Genomic DNA, 12,965 nt, shown 5'->3' with positions numbered 1-12,965 from the left:
CTGTGGGGGCATTTTAGTAGGTTTCATTTTCTTGCCAATATGTCAATGCATTTAAAAGGAAACGAAGACGCTTTGTTCAACATCTGAGTCGATTTCAGGAAAGAGCCTGCTGAGTTCTGGGCTCACCATTGCGTCACAGGTGAGGTCACTGGGTTCGCTTCTTTCCATTTATGTACTATTCGACAGGATGACTGCGGTCAGTAGAGTGGTCTAGAGAAGCTATAAATCAATCCAGCCAGATTTTCTAGGTCTGTTTCAGTTTCACCGGTCACTGGTGATCCTGGCCAAACTGTTGGACCTCTCTTTGTCACCTGCTTGGGCAGACAGCGTGCGAACCAGAGGACAGTGCCTGTTTCTCCCTCCCCAAACACCAGCACTGGAGAGGAGGAGGATGCCGCCGCCACCCTCGTCACACTCACCTGGTCTTGGACATCTTCATCACACAGCTCCAGCTGCATGATCCGCTCGAAGGGCCGGAAGAGCGCTTCGTTAAAGTGAAAGTGAGGCGGCTCACTCCAGTCCGTGAGAACCTCGGTCAGGATGTCATGGATGAAGGAAACGGCCTTCTGAGACACGTGGCGCTCTTTATGGCAGGCGGCCTGCACAAGACCAAGAGCGAGCGGAAGTCAGGCAAGGAAAGTGTGGCTTCTGAAGGCCACCCCATTATGTAAAGGTAGGAAGAGCAATTCTGTTCTAAGGAATTTTAATGTATAGATGATGAGTGTACCAAATTGCATCTGGAAATTTAATCGCCTGGGTAGATACAACTCCAACATCAAGTTAAGGTTTCTGGAAGAGTAAGGCTTCCATTATTTTCTTTTTCTTCAGCAGTACAGAGCATGTTCACCGCAACCTATGGAACTGCTCATGGCTCCTCCTTAGTCATCCCCCTAATATATTAAGATCAAGGGAGTCATTTGTCCCCTAGTGAGTGGATCAATTGCAATGAGAACTTGAATTGGTTCACACAGCCTGGGTCTCATGGCCTTTATTGATTCTGTTCTGCATTGGCTCTCAACTTGGACCTGGGACTTGCTTTGGCTACTGGCAAAGCAGAAACCACCCTGTAAGTAACAAAGTGTGATGTGGAGTTTGATAGGGACCTTTTCTTAATTGAGACTTCTTGTTCCCAAATGACTCTAGCTTGGTCAAGCTGGAATAAAATGAGCCAGTGCACTAGTCCAGACCAGAATTACCAGAGCATTTTCTTCAAATTTCTGCTACAGAGGATCAATGAATGAAATGAATGGTCACTGTTTGACGCTCCCAGGCTTTCCCTGTAGCCAATTATAACATAGTATCTAGCTGATGGGATCTTTGGCCTTAACTAAATTGATACTTTCTACCTTTCTTCCTCACTAGTCTAGCCTCTGGTTAGTAAATTAAATTCCATGAAATATTTTCTTGTCTATCTTTACTAAGTAAGTACAACAGGGTGTTTATGAATAGTTACCACTGTAAATAAGGCAATAATGTTCCCTGTTACTTAGCCAGTGGGGTGGTGAGAATGGGAAATGACCCCCACCGGCTCCGGTATCTATGTGAGCACTTGGTCCCTGGCTGGCACACTGAGGAGGTGGTGATGTCTTGCTGGAGGAAGCGACACCGTTGGTAGGTTTTGAGGTTTCGTAGCCTCACCCTACCTCCGGTTTGCTCACTCTGCTCTGTGTTCACTTTTGAAGACGTGATCTCTCAGCTTCTTGGCTCTGCCTCCCTGCTGCTATGGGCTTTTCTTCTGGAACTATAAGCCTAAACCCTGATCTCTCTAACTTGTCTTGGTCACAGTGTTTTACCACAGTAACAGAAAGGTAACTAACAGAGCCAGTCTTCATGTACTGAGAGGATTCGACACAGAGCTACTGCAAAACTGATCCTATAAACCGCTTTCCTTTGGGAAGTGGGAAGGTATTAATGTTCATTTTGTCAGGAAAACCAGGATATATGGTTCCCCCTCCTGAAATAACATGTCCCTTGTAACTGAGTTATCAGAGAAGAGAGACAAGAAGCAAAGACATTGCACCAAAGGAAAGAATTGATTCGGGGCTCTGTCTTTTAGCTCCAGACTCAAGTTAAGAGCAGAACACAAAAACCAAGAACCAGCTTTGAATGGAAGCTAGTTGAGCCATATACTTGGAAAGAGAGACCAGGGAGGCACTGGGTGAGCCTTCAGAATCCTTGATATTTAATCAGAGAACAATGGTGCTTATGAGCAGGCTATGGAAAGTTCTCATTAACCCGTGGCCCTCCAAATACAGCCCCTATGCTGGCTCTGGAGCAGGACTTCCCTGAGCCTCCATTTACAGGCTCCTCCCATCTTCCAATCTCACCTCCACCAGGTGTGGTGCCACAAGGCTCCAGCAGCGCACCACGTGGAGCAGGGGCCGTGTCTTGCTCCTCACGATCCTCAGCATGGCATCCCCCAGGCGGAAGAGATGCAGAGCGCTCTTGCGATCCTGGGTGGACTTAACTTCTCCTACGGGAAGGGGAGATGAGAAAGCCCAAACTCAGGTATAGTTCAAAGGACTCCAGCACAGAGAAGTTGAAAATCAAGGCAGTGTTCTTGGGTAGCAAGATGGCTTCAGACGGCTCATCAAGGAAGGAGAGAGCCTTCCATTCAGAATCAGCAAGGTGGTTCACTCAGCAGGACCCAAACCTCTCCCTGATTCAACACTGTGTCCACAGAGAAGAAGGCATGAAGCTTTGGTGTAAACAGTAAGGCTGAGGAGTTAGACCCATTTAGTAGCTGCATTGGAATGGGCCAAGGATTTCCCTCTTTTCCCCATTAATCTCATGTATAAAACAAGGGGTAAATCTATCTACTTCTTAAAGTTTCTTTGATTATTATATAAACGTGATGGCCCACATCCAGTGCTTACCACGGGGCCCTGCACACATGGATGAGTTTTTAACTGTAATTATTATGACTGCAACTGTTGTCTGTTACACATGTTGCTGGTATCAATGATGGGGCTATTTACCAACAGTGTCTTCAGGGAAAATTACCTGGCATTGCCAGAGAGTAATCGACGGTGTCTGTCACGGAGTGGAAGAGTTGGGACTGAGACGCTTTCTTTAGCTGGTAGAGGAACCCTCCCAAGGCCGACAGGTTCAACTTGTCTGTAGCATCGTCAAAGAGCCTGGGTGCAAGCAAACACACGCATTATGCGGGAACAATTCATCAAGGGTGTTCGGCGGAATAATTACGGCAATTCAGCTGATGTAATTATGAAAAGCGCTGTGTGAACACTGCAGACACATGGATGGTATGATCATAGCTATTATTAATGTGCACAAGTCTGCACCAACCATGAGATTTTGATGTAAAGAATACCACAAAACAGACTTGAAAAAAATAATCTTGGCGGCTTCCCAGGCTAGCCAGTGGTGGTAAGCACTCCTAAAGTGTTTGGCAAGAATGTGAACGATGACAAAGTATTGCTTTCAGAGATTCCAGGGCTCTGGGATGGAGGGTGAGATGTAAAGATCAGACATTAGATTCCTATAGCCCAAGAGCAGTGAGGCATCCATCTATGGTCTACCTGCCAAGCCTACAGTGATTGCAGTGGTATGGGATGCCGTGTGCTGCTCAAGGGTCATTGTTTTGAACAGAAATTGAATCCTGAGTCTTTCTGAAGGACTAACATGCGACATACTAAATTTTAAGACAGAAATAACAAAAAATGAGGCATTAAAAGATACTACATATTTTATAAATCCAGTGTTGAGAAAAAAATGAAGCAAACTTGAAATTTAACATCAAAAGTCAAAGACCTAATTTGAAACGAGCAAAGGACTTGAAAAGATATTCCTTCAAATAAGATACACCAATGACTGAGCAGCTCTCAGGAAACAAAACTCAGCATCAGTCTGCAGATAAGTACAAATCAAATCCACGAGTTAATTCTTGACAAGAGGACCGCTGTGGGTCTTTGAAGATGTTAAGCAAGCTTTCTGATAATATTAGTGCATGAAATAATTTCATATGTAATGAGTATTGAATTTTTTTTAATCAAAATGTCATCCCTTGTCATCTGAGTGTCATGCTTAATTAAGATTCTGTCATTTTAGGGCTGAAGAGATGGCCCAGCAGTTAAGAGCACTGGCTGATTTTTCAGAAGACCCAAGCTCAACGCCCAGCACATGGCTGCTCATAGCCAACGGTAACTCCAGTTCCAGGGGATCCAGTGCACTCTTCTGTTCCCCATGTGTACACAGGCAAACGTGGGCAAAACATAATCTGCCCATTAAAAGATCAAAAATGAATTCCGCAGTTTTAGTAGCTGAGGATGCTGCTCAGTTTGTAGAGGGCCCACAGAGCATGCCTGAAGCCTGGGGCCCCATCATCAGCACCACATAAACTGAGTGTGGTGTCACAAGTCTATAATCACCTTCACTTAGGAGGTGGAGGCTAGAGAGAAGTTCAAGGCCATCCTCAGCTACATAGCAAATCTGGGATCAGCCTAAGATACCTGAGATTCTATCTCCAAAAAAAAAAAAAAATGTGCCTTCACTCTGCCCTGTGATTCTGTCTTAAGTAGCACGAGTCTTTGGGATGAAACAGACTCAGAAGCATTTGCTGGCTCCATCGTCTTAAAGTGGAATGAGTTAACTAGTTAACTTCCTCCTCTAAGAAAGTTAGTAACTCTCATGGTTGGTTGGGCTGTCTGGTGGGTTGTCTGGTCTGTGTGCAGTGTCCAGGAAAGTGCCTGGTACCCTTACTGCTAGTTAATGTCAGTTTTTATTATCATTTCGCTATCATGGCCTATTCAGTGGAGCCTCTGGGAGGTAAGGATGCATTCTGAGCATGGAAGTGGACTCTCAGCAAATGAAGATCTTAGGCTGGGGGTGGGGTGGGGGTGGGGGTGGGGGTGGTGGGGGTGGGGGTGTGTGTGACTCAGAACTTAGTCAGCTTGGATACATATACTTGTCTCAGCTTTAAGAAACCTAGGCAGATCTCAGTGAGTTTGAGGCCAGCCTGGGCTACCAAGTGAGTTCCAGGAAAGGCGCAAAGCTACACAGAGAAACCCTGTCTCGAAAAACCAAAAAACAAACAAACAAACAAACAAAACCAAAAAAACCAAAAAACAAAAAACATAGGGACCATCTTTAATCGTCTCATGAGGATGACTAGAGAATTTCTTAGAGAATTTCCTTTGAGTAAACTGACCACTCCCACACAGAAAGTGAGACAGACAGAAAGACAGAACACCAGACACCCCCCCACACACACAGAGGCACACTCACACACAAAAAATTTTATCACTATGTTTTGCACAAATGAATTAAAAAATTCAATAAGCTTTTAAAACCATAGAGTTCTATTAGACATGTTCTAACTTTGAAATACCTTATTAAAATTTATTTTTGTAGCCAGTATTAATAGATATCTAATTTAATAAAATAATAACTCTTTGACTGTTCATCCAAGACATCCTATTAATATGTCAGCAAAATCTTTTTTTCTGTACTTCAATGATAATTATGTTTATACACTGAGGTCTTTCTTATATTGGCAGGAGATGTCTAAAGAAAAACAAAGCACACACACAGCACACCCACAACACACACCTGCACACACACATAGTACACACAGTAAACACATAGGGCACACATGCATCACACACCAGTACTCAAGCAAACACATAGGGGACACACACTCACACACAGCACACACATATACCAACACACACACAGCACACAAGCATACACACGTATACACACACACCAAACACACACATGCACGCACTCACCACAAAGATACACATAGTTTGGTAAGTCTAAGTGCTCCAAACCTTCTGAGAATACATTTATTACACTGTGTACACTAGCCTCATAATTTCAGCAATAACCGAAGTCTTCTTTTAAATGCTTTCAGTTATTATTTTCTGAACTAAATGCATATGGTTATTAACAGAAATACCAAGATAACAGACATCCTACATGCGTATTACAAAAGGGAATAGTTTTGGATTCAAGCAGTGGACACACTCTTCTGCTTTGGAAATGCAGTCACAGTCACAATGCTGATGTAGTTTGTGGGACTCCCTGTGCTTCCAAGACTGGCCTGGAACACATGACCCTCCTGGTTCAGCTTCCTCAATGGTGGGGTTTCAGGTGTGCACCCCATACCTGGCTATGCATAAGAACATCTTGTAAGGTTGTACAGATGACTTGGCCTATGGTGAGGCATATATTAGTACCATTCCCATTTTATGATAATGAACAGAGACAAATAACATATGGATATACAAATATTGCTCTTATGTTTTTAGGTTACAATTTTTTTAAAGGAGTATCTAATTCAAACTGTAATGTTTAAGAGAAATTATAACTTAATGCCCAGTAAAAGAATATGAGTCAACAGAAACAGTAGTTAAATATTTACAAAGTATTTTCCGTTTCCAATTTGGATTCTATTTTGCTTTTGGGTCTCTTAACCATTTCTTTTTCTTTCCCTCTAGTAAAGAGACTCCAGGAGTGTTATATTCTCCCTGATAACCATGTGCCACTTTCCGGATTCTGAAACACTTCAGTAGCCAAATCACTGGACAAATAGGAACAAGGGATTGTTCTACCAGTCAGAGCATGTGCGAACTGTATGAGTCAGTGGGAAGTCAGTCTCAGTGTAACTGTTTCTATAGACATTGTCAGGCAGGTCAATGTCAAATCAGAACAGGAAGTCAGGGCTCTCTGAGCCCAGCCAGTATAGACTCAGCCTGCTGCCCTAGCCACTTCCTGTCTGTTCTCTTTATAGGAGGCCTAGGCATAATGACCATGTGCTGAGGGGACAGATAAGGCGATGTCATGTGACTGGGGATCACAAGCACTTCCGGCATCAAGACATGTTGCCCAACAGCTGAGGCAATAATTGATTCTCCTTTACCATAATGTGACTCTTAGGTATCAGTAAGTACCACACTTATGGGCTTCTGGGTGAGAAGGTTTTTATTCTTTTCTTTGTGTGTGTGTGTGTGTGTGTGTGTGTGTGTGTGTGTGTGTGTGTATGAGCATGCATGTTCACATGTGTGTAGGTCCATGTGTGCACACGTGTGTGCAAACCTGAAGTTGACAATGAGCATCTTCCTTCATCTTTCCCATGCCCTACATCTGTTGCTGCAGGTTCTCTTACTGAACCCAGGGCTTGCCGATTTCTGCCAGCCTAGGTCACTAACTTGACCTAGGGATCCTGTCCTTACCTCCCAAGTGTTAGGATTCCAGGGTGCTACCAGGCCTACCTGGCTTTTTATGAGAGTCCTGGGGATCTGAACTCTGGTTCTCACCCTTGTGCAATAAACCCTTTGTCCACGGAGCCATCTCCACCACCCATGGTATGGGATTTTGTATCAAGAATCACCAAAATCACCACTGAATCTTTACTGTTTTCCAAGCCATGTTCTAGGTGCTGTACAATGTATTATTTAATTCAACCTTGTAACTGTAACTACCCCATGAGAATCACTTTTCAAAAGGACTTTTTTTTTTTTTAACCAGTGAGGAAGTCAGGGTCCAGGGAGTTGCCAGACATGATAATACAACCAGAGACTTAATTGCAGACAGTCCACCTCAGACCCAGAATTCAGGCATTGAGGACGGTTCATTGAAAGGATGGTGTGTGGTAGGAGGGAGGATGATGCTTTCCAAAGACAGAAGGAGGGCTGGGAGAGAGCTCAGTTGATCAAAATGGCTGCCTTTGCAAGCCTGAGGACCCAAGTTCAACCCCTAGAACCCACATAAGAGCCGAGTGGAGCGGCTCACACTTGTAAGCAATCCCAGAGTGGAGGAGGCAGACACAACTAGGGCCTGCTGGTCAACCTCCTAGCCTACTTGATAAGCTCCAGAGGCCATAAGAAACCCTACCTCCAAAATACATAGCAAATAAATAAATGAGAAAAAAGGTGGACGGTGCATAGATATGTACATATGTACACATGTATACATGTACACACGTATACACGTGTACACGCACGCACGCACGCACGCACGCACGCACTCAAAGGAAAGCATTTTTCAGATTCTGGCTAATACAACAAGTTGTTCCCAGCTGATTTTGAGACCAAATGACTATCAGCATAGCCAATAGGCAATCCCCAGCTAAGCATCCTTGTGTGGTAAGCTGGCCTTGCATACCTGTCGGCCTGGGTGGAAAGGCAGAGTACCACCTTGGCGGCACTGTTCCCACTCAGACTGCCTCCCCGGAAGTCTGAGGTCCGGCCCCGGCTACATTCCCGAACCAGCTCCTGGATGGAGCGTGGCTGGACCACAGGGGCTGCGCTCAGGGAGGGGCCCTGCTCCAGGGTCTGCTCCTGAGATGAGTCCTCACACTCAAGGTCCCCAAGGAGGCCGGAGCTCCCGGATGTCTTCTGTGGCTGACGGATGGTCAGAGGGGGCTGGGAGGTACCGTCGCTGAAGTGGGTGTGCTCCAATGTGCCCACATACTCACATACCCTAGAAAGAGCCAGACAAACAGGAAGTGAGCGCTGTACCCCAGCACTGCCTGCTCTATCCATCCCACGGTGAGAGAAAAGGAAATCCAGCTAACCCTGGAACGAACCCGTTTTTCTCTGTTTCTCTTACCATATTTGGCACTGCCGTTTCTTTATTATGTATGTGTTGTGAGAATTCACCCGGCCAATGACCTGGCGGTATCCGTCCCGATAGAGGTATGGTTTTTCTGGGTACATGAGTGCTTAAAACTGAGGAGGGGTCGTGGGCTCTCGCTCTCCTGGAGTATTTGGAGAGCAGTTAGCTGATTCCATTCACCCCCAGGCAGATTGGAGGATGATGACGGCTGTTCACTTTGTTCTGTATCCAAGAATGTATTTCTCCCCATTTTATATCTTAATAAATCATTGATACCCTTTGACAGACTCTAGTGGACTCACTTCACATGTATGTTGCTACTTAGAGACACAAAATTTGTTTTGAGTTGGACCAATCTTGGCATGGGTGAGGGATTCCTCAGATTCTCTCACCCATCACTCTTCTGGGGAAAAGATAGGCAACGGAACCCTGTTCACGGCTTCTGTGTTGTCTAGCTTACTGTTTTCCTAGACTGCTTATTTGAGAAGTTCCCCTGAGGAATCCCCTCTTTCTCTCTGTACTATGTTCTGACTAGGAGCCGAGAAGCACTTCCTTATGATGGGACCCCAGACCCAGCATGCCCGTGAAGGACAGGCTCTCTCAACACAGCAGAGCTCTACCCAGCTATGACGTGTCTGAAGCTGATAATGCCATATATCTCACGTCCAAGTGCGGATTGAGGCTGAGGGGGCATCCCTGGGCATGGCAGCAATGGAATAGACACGTGCAGCTGCCAGCCCCACCGTGCCTGTGACTAACTGAATTTGGGATGCTTTCCAAGACATCCTTCATCCCAGAGAATCTAGTTGTTGTCCAGGGGCATTCTGGGTAAACCACTCTGGTGTTCTGTGATCTGGGATTTGTTGAACTCATGTACATTGCTTGAGCATCACCTGAGTCTCCCCCCTCTGACCCCTTGTAAGGCCAATGCAGACTATCTGGGCACCCACTTCTCTATCAGACCCCTATGTGCTCCAGGCTGCTTCATCCTGGTCCTTGTCCACGCTCTCCTCAAGTTGGTTGGTTTTACAACCCTTGAATAATCTGCACGTGCTTCTCTTAGGAACTCAGCCAGCGCTTGTGGCTTCATTAGCTTTGGTGACAAGAGACTGAACTCAGATCTTGCTGGCCTCCAACCGCCCTCCTCCCATGGCCAATCTGCTCACAAGGCACTTTGGTGTGATGCCTCAGGTGATGCCTGGTGAAGGCCCAGCTGAGCACAGCTGAGCAGGGCTTCTGTGCCTTCCCTTTGCCCTAGTGCCGATGTCTGGGGAGACATGCTTCTTATCTTGGACTTATAAGGTGGAGTCTGGAGTTGTCATCTTGCTTTTTATTTTATAGGTGCTCACTGGGAGACTCTTCACTTCAGAGCCACAAGACTTAGAGTCAATCTTTTTAGTGGTCTTTCGCAGAGATGTGCTATTTTGTTCTTATTTCTTCATGTCTAGTTAAACTAGATGTCTTTAATGAGGTATTGTATAGAACGATATGTGTTATCCAAGGTTTTTTTTTCTTTCACATAGGAGGACATTCATGAACACACAATAGTTGGATTATTGGCACCTGAGCACATTTTAGACTCAGTCATTTAAACTGCATGGCTGTCTTTCATCCATCACTTAAGAACCCAGCTTTTTCTTCCTTGGTGTAATATAATAATACATCTGCCTCCCACAGCAGTGCCAACAGAAAAATCACAATTCCCTGAATCCAGTTCTGCCATCCTGTTCTCCAAATTTACATACATCCAGCGGGTCCTTATCTCCTGTCCTCCTGTGGCCCACTTGGAGTGTGTCTGAACGGTGGATGCCCATATTCTACTGAGAGGCTGGCAGACCCTGGAGTCCACACCCTCTCTACCACCCCAGGCTTCCCAAGGCAGGGTCTGTGCCGTCAAGGGTGGGGACTCCCATCATGCACCTGAACACGTGTGGCCAGCAGTCCGGGTTGTGGCTTCCCATCTCCAGGCCTACGCTGAGGATGGCGTCCATGCACAAGACGTGGGCCGTGTGCAGCCACACCCCCTGCACCTTCCCCATCTGTTCCAGTTTCTGCTCCACCTTCAGCTTCACTGTGTGCCAGAGAGACATTTATGAAAATAGCAGCCGAGCGAGGGAGATGGACAGGGGGGAGGGCAGGATGGGAATGAAAGGGTGTGTCATCATGCAAGGGCAAAGGGGAGCAAGGCACTTCGCTGGCTGTGAGCGCTGCCATTCAGCAGGTGCCCATGGTTCACATGCAAACTACTGGGTGGACAAGTCCCCATTCACAGGCGACCCCTGCTCTGTGGCTCTAACGTCAGAGGGATCCTGAGCGAGGCCCCGTTCCTCCCAGCACACCCACGGGCCTGGGGGAGACACAGCAGTGTGGGAGGGTTTCATGTGCCAACTCCAGCTATATATCTGTGGCTAGACCCTCGTCCTCCCGGGTGCGCTCGAATTCATAATATCCAGGAATTCTCGGCCGTCCGCAAGTCTCTCTGAGCGTGTTTAGTATTCTTTATGCCTTTCTTACGATGATCATCTCAAAAGCCGTGTCTGTGCATCTGGAGCACAAGCAGGACTTCTTTTCAAGTGAAAATCATGATGTCATTTCACCCCGAGCTCACACTTGTATCCGTGAGTTATAAATAATGCTTCCGTGAAATATAACGGAGTGGCCATAACTGAGGAAGGATGTAAACATTGGCTTAGCATGCCAGTTATGCTAAATGAGAAGGCCAAGTGGTAGTGCCATCCTTAAAGAAAGCTGTCCAGTCACCAGATCTGGTGGGATAAACCAAGTGATAGTCCAGAACTAAAGAGCAGAGAAAACTATCTTCAAGGGCCATTTTCATGTTACAAGGAGGAGGTTATTTTGAGGAAAACACTATTGGCCTCATTAACATGAAACCGATTTTATTTCATATTTTCTTTCTTTTTTTTTTTTTTAAGATTTATTTATTATGTATACAGCATGTATGACTGCAGGCCAGAAGAGGGCACCAGATCTCATTACAGATGATTGTGAGCCACCATGTGGCTGCTGGGAATTGAACTCAGGACCTCTGGAAGAGCAGTCAGTGCTCTTATCCTCCGAGCCATCTCTCCAGCCCCTCATATTTTCTTATCATAAGAACATTTTTAGCTTTGTAAATATGTTGTGCTTTAGGAATTGTATATGTAAGAATTAAACATTTACAAAGACTGATTTTATGTGTATGGGTGTTTTGCCTGTAGGTATGTATCTGGCTCCCTCAGAGGTTGAAAGGGGATGCCAGAACCATACAGGTGGGTGTGAGCCACCATGTGGGTGCCGAAAACATAACCTCGGTCCTCTGGAAAAGCAGCCAGTGCCCTTAAACAGCTGACTCATCTCTCCAGCCTCAAGAATTATTTAAAGATTAATTTTATGTATGTATGTGTGTCTCTGAGTGTACGCACACACAGGCATGCATACCTGTGCACGTGCAGAGGCCTGAGTTAGGGTGTTGGATCCCTGAGAACTAAAGTTGAAGTTCTTTGTATTATGCCTGGCTGGTAATGGGGGTGCTCGGATCTGAGAATTCTTGTCCTTGTGATCGGCACTTTTAACGGCTGAGCCATCTCTCCAGACCCCGGGATTTATATTTTTGAAATAAGTTCTTGCCATGTAGCTAAAACTGGCCTCAAATTTGTGATCCTCTCGCCTCAGACGCTTGAGTTCTGGCACAGAGATGTACACTATCACAGTGGCTGAATGTGAAGATCGTTGTGTGATTGACAGATACACAATACTTCAGCAAACTTTGATTCCTTCTTCCCCCTTTCCTCAGAGCTACAGGAACTGCTTTGCTTGTTAACAGGTTTCTAAACATTACTCACGTTTGTGGAACAGTGACCTAAATGGCTTGTTTCTGCTAAAAAAAATCACTTCTGTGACTAGCTCTTTTACGTATCCATGGATGGCATCAGCATCATTTAGATCATGCTTGTGTTTTTTCCTTCAGCCTGCTGCCTGCCTTGTATCTTCCACAGCCATTAGGAAAGACATTTTCTTTTCCTTGTGTCTGGAAGCTCATCAGCTTCACTGGCCCTTCCCTGTGTCCGCAAAGCTCAGGTTTTCCCGCGTGAAGTGTCTCTGGACCCCCTTTTATGGATTCTGTTTGATTTTCACCCTCAGAGCAATGGCCAATCTGCCATCCCTACTGTAAGCTGAGGGGTCTCCCGTGTGCACTAGGAGCCTGGTGATGACCCAGGAGGCAGCTCAGCCAGGTGGGCCCCTGGCACTCTTGCTAGCAGCCAAGTGTACTTTCTCTGTCACTAGCAGCCAGTATGACTTTCTTGTTGAGAAAGAGACACTGTCGGCACTAGGGAGGTTCCCTCACCCTACACAGACTCAAGCCTGTGGCCCAGTGGGGCTCCTGA

The 12,965-nt window shown here is 45.9% G+C and overlaps 1 protein-coding gene across 2 annotated transcripts in view; it reads right to left on the bottom strand.

The window, feature by feature from the left end:
• The window catches only part of Arfgef3 (ARFGEF family member 3), a 161,229-nt gene that overhangs the window by 30,130 nt on the left and 118,134 nt on the right, over positions 1–12,965 (bottom strand). For both annotated transcript variants that reach the window (XM_006986096.4, XM_042262236.2), the window contains exons 18-22: positions 10,501–10,651; positions 8,128–8,445; positions 3,004–3,137; positions 2,328–2,473; positions 420–599 (exon numbers count right to left, since the gene is read on the bottom strand). In XM_006986096.4, the coding sequence (XP_006986158.1) occupies positions 420–599; positions 2,328–2,473; positions 3,004–3,137; positions 8,128–8,445; positions 10,501–10,651 (929 nt within the window). The remainder of the gene's footprint in view (positions 1–419; positions 600–2,327; positions 2,474–3,003; positions 3,138–8,127; positions 8,446–10,500; positions 10,652–12,965) is intronic.

Source organism: Peromyscus maniculatus, chromosome 16 (genome assembly GCF_049852395.1).
Source record: "Peromyscus maniculatus bairdii isolate BWxNUB_F1_BW_parent chromosome 16, HU_Pman_BW_mat_3.1, whole genome shotgun sequence".
In the NCBI taxonomy this organism is placed as follows: Eukaryota; Metazoa; Chordata; class Mammalia; order Rodentia; family Cricetidae; genus Peromyscus; species Peromyscus maniculatus.
This window is presented reverse-complemented; position numbering and strand designations above follow the sequence as displayed.